Source organism: Trichechus manatus, unplaced genomic scaffold (assembly GCF_000243295.1).
Source record: "Trichechus manatus latirostris isolate Lorelei unplaced genomic scaffold, TriManLat1.0 scaffold00027, whole genome shotgun sequence".
Taxonomy (NCBI): Eukaryota; Metazoa; Chordata; class Mammalia; order Sirenia; family Trichechidae; genus Trichechus; species Trichechus manatus.
The window spans coordinates 8,679,310-8,695,709 of NW_004443963.1; the positions used below are offsets into that span (position 1 = coordinate 8,679,310).

Below are 16,400 nucleotides of genomic sequence, written 5' to 3' on the forward strand. Positions count from 1 at the left end.
CTGAACAGATTTGGATCGGGAGGGTTACTTAATAGTGACAACACTGCCTGCAGTTTTCAGAAATCTTTATTACTTAAAAGACCATGCACACACAGTGCACAGATGTTTGAGTGACAGAGTCAAAGTTCAGATTACACAGCTAAAGGTGAGCCAGTTTTTACCTGGGTAATGTTTATCTTGGAACAAGATTTAGAAATAGAAACTTGGAACCCTACCACGATATTCAGTTCTATCCACACTTTCCTTTATAGGCAGACTTGGATCTTCAGAAAGCTTTCTAAAACGCGACATTTACTTCAAAAGTGTATCAATTAGGTAATTTCAAATTTAAGGAATTTTACAGAGAAGTTTTCATAAAATTCCTTAAATTTATTATTAGGACCCCACTCTTTTTGGCATGTCAGGTAGGGCTGACTTCTCTTGTGCCAACTCATAAGCAATTATTTCTATTCACAAGGTCTGAAGAGGAGCCAGATCTTAGTAAACCTGGGCTCTGCCACTTGGCAGCTGAATGACCTAAGCTTCAGTTTCCTCATCTGTAATGCACATAGAAGTATTTTGTGATACAATGGCTACATAAGTAGGCTCTAATTAATCAAACTCCTACAGGACAACATATTATTTTGGATAATACTTGGTTCTCAAAGATATATATTTACTCCAATATTTATGATAAGTTTGCACGTTTCCCTTGACACTTAGAGAATTCAGGTCACAGTAGAGTGATGTTTCAGGGCTGGTGATGAGGAAGAAAACTGGGTTTGCAGACCAGATGAAACACGCTATCTAAGTAAAAATGTATTCATACTTGAAAATTAAGGGAGCACACTTCTCAGTTTCTTAGAAATAATTAACATATATAAAACATCACACTGATATGCCATTTAATAATTTAAAAAAAAAAAAAAAAAAAACCCACCGCTGCTGATTCTAACTCATAGCAACCTCACAGGGTTTCCAAGGCTGTAAATCTCTATGGAAGCAGACAGCCACATCTTTCTTCTGCAGAGCCACTGGTTGTTTCGAACCACTGACCTTTCAGTTAGCAATTGCTTTAACCATTGCACCACCGGGGCTCCTTTTAGTAGTGTTTTTTAAATAGTAGCTCAAGGTCACAGTTACCAACTTTATTTCAAATACGGTACATGAGTCAGATTACTTAGAGCTAATTTAAATACAACTCAGAAGCTAAGTAGGTCTATACAACTACTGGTGCCTACAAACTGCCTGAACTGCTTTAAGTCTTTGCTAATGTTGCACTCTGCACTGTAAGCAGCAGCAGCGTAAGTTAGTTAAGTTACTCTTCAACATTTAATGGTGCCACAGGGTTAAATAATGGCCTTCCTTTTTTGGCTTGGATTTTACCAAAGTTAGCCTCAAACTCTTTTTTTGTTCCGTTTAGATTTGCTAGATGTCCATCTTTTATCCTATAGCCTAAAGAATTTAGTTTCCTTATCCTGTACTGTACTATCTGTGGTGTTAATTCGAGAACCATTGGCGTCTCTTTTATCTGAGGTATGGAAATCCCCTCTTTCAATAATCCCTGAATTCGTTCTTCCAAAACTGGAACAGAATAATATAAAAGGGCAGGACATTTCAAAACTAATTGCTTTAGATCATGGTCTGTGCATTTAAAAGCATTTTTAGAGAAAGAAATACTGTTCTGTAGACTTCTTGGGCAAAGCTGAAAAAGGAATCCTTTGAGTTTGGAGAGAAGCTGGAGAATTTCAGAGTCTGTGAAACCTTGCTCCTGGAGACATTCCAATGTTTCCTTTATAGATGCAGAAGAATTTAACAAAATAAATGGGTTCTGGCTTAGCAATTTTAGTAGCCAAACTTTCATGTTGACTTCAGAGCCACCTAAATTTAGATAACTTTCTTGGAGAATCCTTATCATTTGCTTATTCTTCTCAACAGGATTCTGAAAAATATTAGGTGCGGTTGTTAAAAACCTGCTAATGATGACATTCTTGAGCCCCAACTCCTGAAAGAACTGAACATTCAGCTTCTGGTTCTCCTGATCTTTAACGGTAAAGAAAGATTCTGGGAACTGTTCTATTAACTTAACTAACTCCTCTTCATTTTTGCAGAGCAACTGCCAGAGTTCTTTCTGGGTGTTAACAGTGGCTGGACTATAAACAATTGCTTCTGGGCAGCGTTCCAAAATGCTGGCTATCGCAGTTTCATCAGCTCCTAGTTCTTGTAAAATATTTACAATTTCTTCAGTATAGGTGTCACCTTCCAAAAGTACCCATCCCTTTAGTCTGCGAATTTTCCTTATGTCAACCGAAAATTTACAGAGCTTTTCCACTGTTCTTTTATTTTCTTTGTTTGACTGTCCATCAGTTGTATAGGTGAAGCATGCTAAAAAAGGTCTGTATTTTGGAGTCGGTAACATCTTTCTGACAGAACACAGTCTGTAGGGCTGGGATCTCATCAGTAATACCCACATCACGCCTGTAGCCCACTGGCTATTCCCAGTCCTGGGATTCAGAATGTGCTCATCAAATCTGGAAGAAAGAAAATGTTGGTTTTATATAAGATGTGTTGACTTTTAGAACACATACACATACAAATGTGAGATGTAATTAGTAAGGACGGACATAAAATGAATTTAAATTACCAAACGGGAAAACTACTCAGATGGAATATTAAACACATCTTAAACATTTACTGAAGAAACTGTAACACCCAAGCTTCACCACTTAGACATCTTATAATTTATATGAGCTTTATAACAACCTTGAAGTTACCTGCATTTTACAGATCAACAGCAAGCTCTAAGAGGTCAAAGGCTCACAGATCTCAAATGTTATTCTAACAGATTCCCTTTCCTATACTGTTTTGATTCCTTTTAGGAGACATGTATTACATACAGACATATCTATTTTCAAAATTATTTTACATTTTCAAGTTGATGTTTAATTGAACCAGATACTTATTAAGGAAGCAGGGTGCGTTGTCTCTAATCTTATATTTTACAGTGATTATTTTTGTTATGCCCAATCTAGGTGATAACTATCATCCAAAACAAGTCAGTTAATTGGCTTTATTTAAAATGGATTAATAAATGTTTTATTAGAATTATGTGAAAATGCTTTATAAAATCAAGAATGAGAATAAGTCTTAGCCAGATAAGATGAGAACATGACTCATAACATGACTGCTCCACGGGAAATTGCTCCTTGGGAGCCATGGGAAATCAGGTTAGCTGTGGATGGTGAACATTCCTTTAAAATAGTCTAACCAGCCATCCCAGCTTGACAATCTGTAGGTACCTTGAGAGGGCTAAACCTTGCCTACTTCATTATATCCTTTGCCACTAATTTCTTTTGTCTTTGGTAGTGAAAACATGCCTAGTTATTTTTTTAACTATTAGTATCCAAGGGTATTCTTACATGTTTCAGCCTTGCCACAAAAGTGTTCAGTACCGGGCTACTTAAGTTAGTTAGCAGCCTTCCCTTATTATTTGTGCCTTTGAAAGGAAAGCAAATACAGCTGTTTCCAATCTCTGCCTCTAATAATGACCATGCTATATACGCTGGGGATGGACTCTTCACTTTCAAGCAGGGCTTTGAACCGGTTCGTTCCAGTTTGAACCCCTGCTGAGAAGTTCCATTTCCATCCCAGATATATTGAATCAGAATCTACATTTTAACAAAATCCCCAGGTGATTCTTATGTATAAGAAATTTTGAGAACCACTGCTGTACTAGTGGTTCTCAGAATTAGTCCCTAACCAGCAGCATCAGCATCACCGGGAACTTGTTAAGAAATGCAACTGGTTTGAAGCCCTGCTTTCAAGCCTGTCCTGACAAATCAAAATAAATGATTACTCTATAAGGAAAAATAACAAGTAACAACTTTCTCATTTTGGTTTATCATTTGTAATGACAGTTCACTGTTAGTGCCTATGGAGACTAAAATTATCGTAGGCAGAGTTTCTGCTTTAATTCCAGTGGCTCAACCAGTTTTCTTCAGATAATTTCTAATACCATTAGCCAAGATGACAATAATAAAGGATTTTTAAAAAAATTTGAAGAAGACCATGCATTGTAACAGGAGGGAGGAGGTGTAACATAATGACGAAGAGCGTGGACAGATCTGGGCGTGAGCCCCGAGCCCACGCACTGTGTGGCCACACAAGCTCGGGCTCCACACGTGTAGCACATGCTGTGGAAGGGTGTGGGCTCTGCAGCCGAACGCCCACACCCAGTCCAGGCTCTAACTCCTGGGTGATCTTGGGAAAGTTACTTAGCCTTTTTGTGATTAAACAAGATAGTAGTGATTAGAACAATGCCTCACAGTGTATGTTCAATAAATGTTAATAGCATCTATCTGTAAAATGGAGAGAACAGCATCTAAACCTTACAGGGATACTGTGAGGGTTAAAATGCATGTTAAGTACTTTGCACAGTACCTAGCACATAGGAAGTACTCAATAAACGGCAGTCATCATTCAGAAATATTTGGAACTAAATATCTTACAGTAATGACTTTAAATTGCACTTTAGACAGAAGTACATTATTTATGAAGAGTAACTGAAAAATGTCAAAATTGTATTTTAAGTGGTTCAGTTTTCTTATAAAAGCAATACATGCTTTAAAAAAAACAAAAAACAAAAAAACCCCACCAAACCAAACCTGTTGCTGTTGAGTCAATTCTGACTCATAGCGACCCTACAGGGCAGAGGAGAACTACACCATAGTTTCCAAGGAGTGGCTGGTGGATTCGAACTGCCAACTTTTTGGTTAGCAGCCACGCTCTTACCCACCATGCCACCAGGGCTCCAGTACCTGCTTACTGCAGAGAATCTGCCAAATTCTGAAAAGTATAAGGAAGCGGAAAAAGTCCTCACAATCCCACCACTTAGAAGCTGTTTAGATTCTTATATCCCATTTTTTTTCTGTTTCTGTCCCCCTTTATTATTTTTCAAATACATAAAGTGAGGCTGCCTTGTACATGGGAGTTAGGTTCTAAATTCAGTCCATAAAGTGAAAATTGCATAGACTCAGAATTTTCCTTGAAAATGTCTTTAAGCAGCCACCATGCTGGAGACGAACATACTGTGTCTTCCAGTAAGTCCAACACAGCGAGGGGTTCCTCGAGGGCTAGAACAGATAGCAGTGTCTGGCTGAGCTCCAGATCAAGTAGTTGGCTTGGTCTGAGGGTTATGTTATATAAAATGACAGACTGTTAAACATTAGAACCGCATTCATCATGGTGAGACGCTTATACCGACAGAGGCTCCTGCCAAATGAGGTGAAGGGAACAGTAGGTTGTCTCTCATTTCCTGCCTACTCCAGGGTATACTATGATGTGTGGAGAGTAAGATGAGTTGTCTGAACGATTACATTATCTGTGGTGGTCTGTCTCTCTCTGATGAGTGAACACAGTTACTGCAAAAATGAAAAGCACGAATGTTGTGATTCCTCTGTCACCAACTCATTATATATGTATGATTTATTTTCTGCTTCTTTTCCTATATGCACTAAATATCAAAACTTTGCATCAAACACTCTCTGTAAACACTTAAAATGAGTGGGCGATATTACGTGGGATGGATATACTATACAGTAGTTGTGTAACTCCCTTAATATTGGGCATTTAAGCTATTTGCCATTTTTGCTCTATGCTAAATAGCTGTCCACATTTCATATTTTTTTCCTTTAGGATACATTCCTAGAAATAGAATTACTGGAGATAATATGTGTGAACACTTAAAAGGCCGAGTTGCTAAATTTACTGCCCGAGAAACTCTCTCAGTTGACATTTGTACAAGCAGCACGAGTCCTTCTCTCAGCAGTTTCTATTCTGATACGTGCAAAATGATGCACCAATTTAACTTCATCTTCTTTCATTACCAGCGAGGGAGGCTGAGCTCTTCTGAAACTATTTTGCCCATCTTCAGTTCCTTTTGTGAATCAAGTATTCCTGCCTTTTGCCTTTTTAAAACTGTAATCTCTTCTGCTTTTTAAAAATTGACCTGTGTAAACTTTTTATTAAGAATAACAATCTCACTTCTGGAAATTTCTTCTTAGTTCATTTTTAGTTGTTAATGGTAAACAGTAGTTCCCCCTTATGCACGGTTTCAGCTACCTGAGGTCAACTGTGGTCTGAAAATGTTAAATGAGTATGTAGCATGATAAAATCTTGTACCATCCCGCTCCTTCATTCGTATAACTTTTATTACAGTATATTGTTGTAATTGTTCTATTTTATTATTAGTTATTGTTGTTAATCTCTTATTGTGCCTAATTTATAAATGAAGTTTTATCATAGGTATGTATGTACAGGACAAAACATAGCATACGTAGGGGTTCAGCATTATCTGCCGTTTCAGGCATATCCACGGGGTGTCTTGGAACTCATCTCCTGTGAACAAGGGGGACTACTGTATTTCAGCATATCAAAGCGGTTAATTTTAAATGGTCAAACTTTCCTTTTCTTTATTTATTCCTACTACTTGTAAGCACCAGACGATCAGCTAATTTCATCCATACTTCCTCCTATATTTTTGTTTGAATTTTAAGACCTTATTTAACTGAAATTTCTGACTGTAAACTGAGAATCTAAATAGATTTTATCCACAGTTTAGGTATCTCAAAGGACCATTTTTTTAACAATCCTTTCCTGTCCCATGCTTGTGATGCTTCCTTTATCATATATTGAATTAAGGTTTTATTCTAGTAAGCCTCCATCCCCACCCACCTCACTATTTTTCAATTCCTTGAATAAGCCAGGAAGCTCATTTCTGGCTGTTGTTGCATACTTGGCTCCCTCTGCCCACCATCCCAAACATTTCTCTGCTCAATTCACTCTTCCATTCACCTCACAAGTATGCCAGATTATTTCAACTCTGACCTCCAACACCCCTCCCCATTCCATCCTCAACTCTCAACCAATGCCCTTCCCTCTTACCTGTACAAAGAAACTGATCACATCAAACGAAAACCTACCCCCTTCCTCCAGTTACACCTTTCATTATCCTGAGTAATCCCTGCTCCTGTGCTGATTTCCAACCCCTCTGGCCAGACAACTCTAGGGCCCTTCTTTCTCATGCAGTTACTCCTTCAGCTATATCCTTCTCTTGACACTCCCACCCTTCACTTCAATGGCTCTTAAACACTTTCAGGTCTCTTCCATTCACAACAACCAGTCTCTCTCTTTCTCTCACTGCCCGTCCAGCTAAAACCCCATCTTTTTCCTCCTCTCAGCTAATTCTTGCAGATCCTCTTCTCTCCACTTCCTCTCCTCCTACCTAAATAGCTCCCGGTAAGGACAACTTGAAATGTTAGAGCCAATGAATAGTTTTAGCTCCCATCTCTTTTGACTCTTTGCAGTCTTCAGCACAGCTAACCACTTTCTCCTTGAAATACCTGCTTACTCTTCTTCTAAGACATTCCACTTTCCTGGCTCTCCTCTTGCCGTCTTAGACTTCTGGCCACCCTTTATCTGTCTCCTTTGCAAGCCTGCCTTCTTCAAGGCTTGGTTCTAGACCCTCTCCTCGTCTTACCTTGCAATGTCTCTTCAAAGATCTTGTCCTCATCCAGGGCTTTAGTTAATCTACTTGGATTCCTCTGCAGCATTTTCTTAAAATGGGATCTTGTCAACTCCCTGCAATAAACTTTTCAATGGCACTTTAAGATAAAGACAGAAATCAAATTAAAACACAAAAATGCCTTACCGTGGCCTACAAGACCTTGTCTGGGCTCTGCCACCACCCCAACCTTCCTGTCGTCCTCTCCCTACAACTAGCCACAAACACCTGCCTCCTTTAACGCCTGGTGCTCTACCTATTCCCACCACCTGGTCTCTGAAGATGTTGTTCTCCACTCCTGAAATACCCGTCTAGTTAACTCCTAAGGAGTCCTGGTAGCACAGTGTAGTAGCCTGGCTGCTAACTGAAAGATCAGTGGTTCAAACCCACCCAGCAGCTCAGCTGAAGAAAGACCTGGTGATCTGCTCCCATAAAGACTACAGCCTAGAAAACCCCATGAGGCAGTTCTACTGTCACATGGGGTTGAAACAAGAGGTATCTCCCAGGCCTAAGTGTTACTTTCTCAGGGAACTCTCTGACCTTCACAAGTAGATGAAGCCCTCATCCCCATTATACGCTTTCATGGAACCATGGACCACTCCTCTATACCATTTGTCATAGCTGCAACTGTTCACATGTTGTATATTTGTCTCACCTATTAGCTCGCCAACGGCAGGGACTGCTGTCTTTTTGTTCACCACTGTCTTCCAATGAATGAATGAATTGCTTCCCTACCCTTCACCTGGCTGGCATTACTGTCTCTAGGAGGCATTCTTGGGCAGGTGACACTCCTGGTGCGCTCTCCCATAGCACCCTGTCCTCGACCGTACTGTAGCACTCATCTATTCTTTATTCATTCAATTTTTTGTTTTTTTAGCTTACACTGTGTCAGGTGTTATGTTAGGCACTACTAGCTCTTCTGCTAAAACTATACTTATGAATCTTTTTTTCAGATCACAGACCCATCTGAGAACTTGATGAGAGCCACAGACTCTCCTTGCAGAAAAAAACATCCATACCCACAACATTCTGCAAATGATTTCAGCAGGATTCAGGGACCTCCTACAGCCCAGCCATGGACAACCTACCTTAGATTGCTCGTGCTGGGAGGGCAGGAACTGAGTCCTGTTCTGATTTATCCCCTGTGCCCAGCAAAGAACTTGGTCCACAGAAGAACAAAATCAGTATTTGTCAACTGAAACTGAATGAACAAACCAAATTCATGAGACAACTTAATGTAGTGGGTAAAATTGTGGGCTATTGGAACTAGTCTGCCTGGGCTTAATTCCTGGACATTAGTTGTGGTGTGACTTGAGAAAGGTACTTCACATCTCTGTGCCTCAGTCTGATGATCAGGAAAATGGGGACACTAACTTGCTGAGCGATGGTGATGAGTTAACAGTAATGCCATAAATCAGGTATTCAAAAAACTCTTCACACATACTAACTTATTAAATCATCACAAAATCCATTTTTAAAGATGAGAAAAGGATGCAGATAAGCTAACTTGCCCAAGGTTGCACAGCTAAGAAATGGCAGATCTTGGATTCAAATCCAACAGCCTGGGTCGAGAGCTCTGCTCTTAATCACTATGGTATACTGCCTAAAGCATGCAACGTGCTTATTAGAACTGTACCTGGCACTGAATAAACATCACAACTATTATTCTAAAGAAAGCTAAAATCACGTATTGTTAAGTCAGCTGAAGAATTCAGCTTAAAATTTTTTTTACAACTTTCCAAATGCACCATGGTTTTCCAATTTTACCTAAATTTCCATGCATTCTACACCAAGATTCCAGAATGGTAGGATACATATGCACGCACAAATAAGCAACAAACATCAAAACCCACTTGTCAGTGATAACTTACTTTTAAACATATTACCTTCCTGTATATGTCCATCTCTTCTGTTGTCGTTGTGTGCCATTGAGTACATTCCAACTCACAGTGACGCTATAGGACAGAAGAGAACGGCCCCATAGGGTTTTCGTGGCTGTAATGTTGATGAGGACAGATCACCAGATCTTTTCTCTGTGCCGCTGGGTGGGTTCCGACCGCAGACCTTTTGGCTAGCATTCAAGAGCTTAACCACTGTGCCACCTCTTCTAAACCAAACCCGTTGCCATCGAGTGGAATCTGACCCTATAAAGACGGAGAACTGCCCCATAGGGCTGGGGGATTCCACCGTTAGCAGCCTGAACTCTTAATCACTGTGCCACCAGGGCTCCTCATCTCTCCTACTAGACTCTAAGAGGGCAGGACTATAGTTCCTCGTCACACATGTATCCCAGTAACTAACAGAGCTCAATTTCCGTTGGCTCGCATGTTTTTGAGAAAGTTTTAAAAAAAAATAATTTCTACATTCCAAGATTAAATAGTATGTACCTGGACTACCTTGAAAAAGTTTAGTTTACTAACTTCAAAAGACTCGGCTGAATACAAGCCCTATGCCCTACACATAGTAATGCTCTTGGTAAATGTACGTTAAATCACAATGTGAGCTATTCTCTGATACGTCATGTTTCTTAAACATTTGAGAGGAGCGAAATTCACTTCCATAATACACACAATTTTCATACTTAATTCAGTCTCCTCTACAGCATCATTAATTTCAACTGTTACTCTTTTATAACATATTTAATCAGCTGAAAGTTTCAAATTAATCCCAGTGTTCATAAGCATGGAAAAACGTGGGCCCAAGAATCTACCGAACCCATCGAAAGGCAACAACTATGCAGGGTCTTCGCTTTTCAAGAGCAACTTCCGACCGCTGCGCCCTGGCGTCGGCCATGCCCGGCAGGCAGAGCTGAGGGGCTGGCCGACCGATCATTCTGCGGTGGGCCGCCCCACCTCCGGCTCTCGGCAGCTCTGCCGAGGAAGAGAGAGACTCCCCCATGGCGTCCGTCCGTGCGAGGCGCACTGCGCCCCGGGTACCTGCCTCCGTCCTTCCTTCCTCCACCGGCGGCCCGCAATCCCGCCACTGCTGGGGTCCGGGTCCCGGCGACTCGTGAATTTCCTAGACCAGCGGCGACCAGCCTCCTCGCCGGCAGCCAATCGGGGCACAGTAAACAGGTGAGCGCGCGCAGAAACTCCCCCAACGCAGCCAATCAGGGGACGGGACACGAGGGACGTGACCCCCGACGCCGCGGGGCGTGGCAGGGCGGGGCGAAGGAGGCGAGCCAGCGTGGGAATCAGCTTTCCGAAAAACAAGCCGTAGTCCTCGCAGTGATTGCTTCTGGTATTTTCCCATCCTTTCCTTCCCAGCATTTTAGGCAACCTGGAGTTCCAGCCACTTTGTCCCTTGCGGAGTGTCACAAGCCCGTAAGGAAAAAGGTAGAAGTAACTGAGAAACCGCTATATCTTTAAGATGGTGCTGTTTAGGTGCCGTCGAGTCAGTTCCGACTCATAGCCACCCTATGTACAACAGAACAAAACACTGCCGGGTCCTGCGCCATCCTTACAGTCCTTATGCCTGAGTCCATTGTTGCAGCCACTGTGTCAGTCCATCTCGTTGAGGGTCTTGCTCTTTTTCACTGACCCTGTACTTTACCGAGCATGATGTCCTTCTCTAGGGACTGATCTCTCCTGATAACACGTCCAAAGAATGTGAGACGTAGTCTCACCATCCTTGCTTCTAAGGAGCATTCTGGTTGTACTTCTTCCATTCAGAATTCCCAAAATAAATCAATAGGTAAGCCCAAATTTACAAAAGAATTGCAGTTAAAAACAAAAAACGTCTTTGGAATACATCCAGCTACCCCCCCCCCGCCCCCAGCAGTCAGCAACAATGTCTGCTTCCTCTTTAAAAGCTTCGCTCCCTTTTTCCCTTCCTGCCACTTCCACTTTTTTTTTTTTTCATTCTCACTCTGCTTTTCTGATAAACTATGATTCCAACTCATAGGTTGGCGGTTGAACCCACCAGCCGCTCTGAGTAAAAAGCCCCGCTATTCACTCCGGTAAAGATTACAGCCTACGAAACTCTTGTGACGGCAGTTCTACTATGTCCTATAGGGTCGCTGAGTTGGAATCCACTCGATGGCACACACCACAACCACCATCAACGACAGTCTTTATGGGAGCAGATAAACAACCAAATCTGTTGCCATCGAGTTGATTCCGACTCATAGTGACCCTGTAGGACAGAGTAGAACTGTCCCATTGGGTTTCCAAGGAGAGGCTGATGGATTCTAACTGCCCACCTTTTGGTTAGCAGCCCAATGCTTAACCACTGTGCCACCAGGGCTCCGCGTGAACAGATAGCCAGGTCTTTTCTCCCAGGGAGAAGCTGGTGGGTTGCAACCGAAGACCTTTCTGTTAGCAGCCAGCCAAACACATTTTTTACACTAAACTGTTTATATTCTGATTATTACCAGTGATGCCCCACCTCAGAAAATAAACATAAATTAATTTCTCCTGAAAGCCAGGGTCAGTGTCTCTCATTTATTCCCTTTTATTCATCCGATCAACAAATATTTATGGCATGCCTATTAAGTGCCAAGCATGAGAAACAGCAAGAAGACAACGGTGGACAAGACTACAGAGAGTAAGATACGTTCCCGCCCTCATGGCGCTTGGTGGGAGAGAAAGACAAATAACATGATTAATCACAACTAGAGTTAAATTTTCCTGGCCTGGTTGCCCTGTGTTTGTGTGTGGGTTGGCATAAGGAAAGCTGTGGTTTTCTCAGGCTGGTGGTCCCTTCCTTTGTGTGTTCACAGCACAGTTCTAACATGACCCTTAACACATAGCACTGTTATGCTTCTAGACTTCCTTCTCACCTTCTCAGAGCTCCTTGTGGATACTGCTTAATTTATTTTGCTATGCACAATGCCTCGCACACAGTAGGGACCCAGGAAATGTTAACCAAACCTTTGAGTGTCTACGCAGTTTGTGCTCAACAGGCTTTGTTGAGATGGAATGACACTTGCACTTTAACTGCCAAGAGTAGCAGCAGGAATCCTGGGTCTTAATCTCAAGATCAACTCTGATCTGCCAGGATATCTAGAATTAATTGAACAGTTAATACACAGGGTAGGTGGGTTCTATTCCCTCTATGAAGTCACCCTTATAAATATAATTTATCATTCATGGGATTACTGCACACTTTTTCCTAAAATACAAGAATTTGAGGACTTGCATTTAGGAAATGTGAAGTGTGTCACTTGCATTTAGGAAATGTCAAGTAGGAGGAGGATACAGAAAAGAGATGGATGTTAGGGATTGTAAACTCAGGCCTTGGAACTCCTGCCACAGTGATCAGGAGGGAGGGAGCAGGGACGTGCACTAGAGAGCTTGTACCAGGGCTCCAGGTAACCATGTGAGGAATGACAACTACATATGACCCTGCGCATTGTGATCAAAACCTGAAACTGACCAACTCAGCTATGCCAACTGTATTAAATAAATGCTACTCTATGTTTTTTTTCCATCCCAAGTATTTAAACAGTAGTACATTGCTAGAACCATACAATCAGAAAAAAAATTTTTTGGATGGAGAAATGGGGGAAAGAAACTACCATTATGCACATTATCTACAAGAAATTTTTAAAAATTACAAACATGTTTGAAATTGTGGGAAGATCCTGAAGTTTCTAGTATGTAAGATGCATTAAAAATTATACTAATAACACTGTCTTTTATATCCCAAATTTACTATTTAAGTGAACATGAAAAACATAAGGACTTTTCATCAGTTCATTCAAAAGCATGGTTCCCTCAACTCAATTTTTCGAAGTTGCTCAGCACAGTTTTTGTAAGAGTTCAAGAAGTGTTTGCTGAATGAAGAAAAGGTCTTAAATCCTTTTGTTTTTTTAAAAAAATCTACACATTTGTAAGTAATGTACTTGTGCCTGTCCTGAAATAATTTTTATTAAAATATTTATTCACTGTAAAACTGAACTTTCCCCCACTCCATGGGGATGAAAAATCCTAGGTCTATTAATTTCTCAAGTCTGCACAGCATGATCAGGTCCAAAGAGGAGGATGTGAAGTGTAAGTATCATGAAAAACAATTAAAATATTACTTCTTATTAACAGTGGTAAAAAAAAAGATAAGGCATAGCTCTTTTTTTCTTTCCTCAGTAATGGAGTTTATTTATCATTGCTAATTCATTATCCAGTATGTTTTAAAAAAATGTATATATCATCTACAATGTTATTGTTTCTGAATTTTTGACACAAATTTATCTCAACAGTTAATTTAAATACAACTATCATACTGGACATCTATTATTAGTGAAGATGGGAAAAACAAAAAGCCATTGCGTATAATCTAGAATGATAAGAGCTAGCCTACTGGAGAGCAGTAAAGGGGTAATAATACTAACAGTAATAACAATAATGGCAGCTAATTAGAGCCACTGCATACAGCTACACAGAGTGTGTACTGCACAATCTAGGGAGCTATGCAACTTGGTGGTCCTGTGGCTAACATTTATCAAGTACCCTGCCACATGCCAGGCACTGTTACGGGCACTTTACATGGAAATGAACTATGAAACAGGTTCTATTCTCATCAGCATTTTATAGATGAGAAAAAGGAAGGCACAGAAAGTTAAGAACTTGCCCAAGATCTTAAAGCTAATGAGTGGCAGAGCTAGGCATTTGACTCCAGAGCCCATACTCTGAACTGTTATACTGTACTGCCTAACTCATAGTTAAAAGCCCTATCACTTGAAAGTATCACTGGATTTAAATCTCTCTTGCAGAAAACTTTACATTAAAAAAGAAAAGTGTTGGGAAGACAATATTCTTATTTGGAATAATTTTGAAAAATAGTTTTTCTAAATATATGGTAGCTATTCCTTCATTTCCCCAAGCATCTGTCAGTTTGTTGTACTGTGGGGGCTTGTGTGTTGCTGTGATGCCGGAAGCTATGCCACCAGTATTCAAATACCAGCAGGGTCACCCATGGCGGACAGGTTTCAGCTGAGCTTCCAGACTAAGATGGACTAGGAAAAAAAGGCCCGGTGGTCTACTTCTGAAAGGAATTAGCCAGTGAAAACCTTATGAATAGCTGTGGAACACCGTCTGATATAGTGCTGGAAGATGAGCCCCTTAGCTTGGAAGGCACTCAAAATACGACTGGGGAAGAGCTGCCTCCTCAAAGTAAAGTCCACCTTAATGATGTGGATGGAGTCAAGCTTTTGGGACTTTCATTTGCTGATCTGGCATGTCTCAAAATGAGAAGAAACAGCATCAAACATCTAATAATCGGAACCTGGAATGTACACAGTATGAATCTAGAAAACTGGAAATCAAAAATGAAATGGAACACATAAAGATCGATATCCTAGGCATTACTCAGTTGAAATGGATTAGTATTGGCCATTTTCAATCGGACAATCATATGGTCTACTATGCCGAGAATGACAACTTGAAGTGGAATGGCATTGCATTCATCATCAAAAAGAACATTTCAAGATCTATCCTGAAGTACAATGCTGTCAGTGATAGGATAATATCCATACACCTACAAGGAAGACCAGTTAATATGACTATTATTCAAATTTACGCACCAACCATTAAGCCCAAAGATGAAGAAACTGAAGATCTTTAACAACTTCTGCAGTCTGAAATTCAGTGAACATGCAGTCAGGATGCACTGATAATGGTGACTGGAATGCAAAAGTTGGAAACGAAGAAGGATCAGTAGTTGGAAAATATGGCCTTGGTGATAGAAACGATGCTGGAGATTGCACGACTGAATTTTGCAAGACCAACGACTTCTTCATTCACCAATATAAACGGTGACTATACACATGGACCTCTCCAAGTGGAATACAAAGGAATCTAATCAACTACATCTGTGGAAAGAGATGATGGAAAAGTTTAATATCATCAGTCAGAGCAAGGCCAGGTACCAACTGCGTAACACACCATCAGTTGCTCATATGCAAGTTCAAGTTGAAACTGAAGAAAATTAGAAAATTAGACAGCCAAAGTACGACCTTGAGTATATCCTACCTGAATTTAGAGACCATCTCAAGAATAGATTTGGTGTGCTGAACACTAATGACTGAAGACCAGAAGAGTTGTGCAATGACATCAAGTACATCATACATGAAAAAAGCAAGAGGTCATTAAAAAGACAGGAGAAAAAGAAAGACCTAAATGGATGTCAGAAGAGACTCTGAAACTTGCACTTGAACGTCGAATAGCTAAAGCAAAAGGAAAAAATAATGAAGTTAAAGAGCTGAACGGAAGATTTCAAAGGGTGGCTCCAGAAGACAAAGTAAAGTATTACAATGACATGTGCAAAGACCTGGAGATAGAAAACCAAAAGGGAAGAACACTCTTGGCATTTGTGATTGTGGTTAAGATTGTGTGTCAACTTGGCTGGGCCATGATTCTCAGTGTTTTAATGTAATCACTCCCATGACTGAATATACTGTGAGTAGCCAATCAGATGAAAGGGAGTCTCCTTAGGGGTGTGGTCCGCATCTGAATATAAGGAGATGTTCTGGCTTTTTGCTCTCTCTGGGTCCTGTGGCTGCTTCCTGTCGTCTCATCTCTCATTCTTGGGACTTGAGCTGTCAGCTTATCCACTGAACCTGGGATTTGTCAATCTACACAGCCTGTGAGTGGGAACCCTGCTCTCTGACCTGCCGATCTTGGGCTTGCCAGTTTCTGCAGCTGTGTGACTTGGGAGAGGCCTCTATACTGATCTACAGACTTGGGACGTTCTAGCCTCTACAATCACGTGAGCTGTTTCCTTGATATAATCTCTCTCTTTATATATATTTATACAGTTTACTGGTTTTGCTTCTCTAGAGAACCCAGCCTAAGACATTTGGTACCGGGAGTGGTTCTAGAGAAACAAAATTGTAAGGATGAGTTTTCTAAATTGGTTCTCAAGT

At 40.8% G+C, this 16,400-nt stretch overlaps 1 protein-coding gene across 6 annotated transcripts; it reads right to left on the reverse strand.

The window, feature by feature from the left end:
* Nucleotides 1-964: 964 nt before the first annotated feature.
* MTERF2 (mitochondrial transcription termination factor 2) lies at nt 965-9,573 on the reverse strand. Of its 6 annotated transcripts, XM_023729013.1 has the most exons (4): nt 9,412-9,573; nt 8,629-8,741; nt 7,517-7,627; nt 965-2,510 (listed from the first exon to the last, which is right to left on the reverse strand). In XM_023729013.1, the coding sequence occupies exon 4, from the start codon at nt 2,450-2,452 to the stop codon at nt 1,298-1,300; it is 1,155 nt and encodes a 384-aa protein (XP_023584781.1). In that variant the 5' UTR covers nt 2,453-2,510; nt 7,517-7,627; nt 8,629-8,741; nt 9,412-9,573; the 3' UTR covers nt 965-1,297. The 6 variants fall into 6 exon arrangements, with proteins under 6 accessions (XP_023584781.1, XP_023584780.1, XP_023584776.1 ...); XM_023729012.1 differs by lacking the exon at nt 8,629-8,741 and having other exon boundaries at nt 9,427-9,573; XM_023729008.1 differs by lacking the exon at nt 8,629-8,741 and having other exon boundaries at nt 7,517-7,640; nt 9,427-9,573.
* Nucleotides 9,574-16,400: the final 6,827 nt, after the last annotated feature.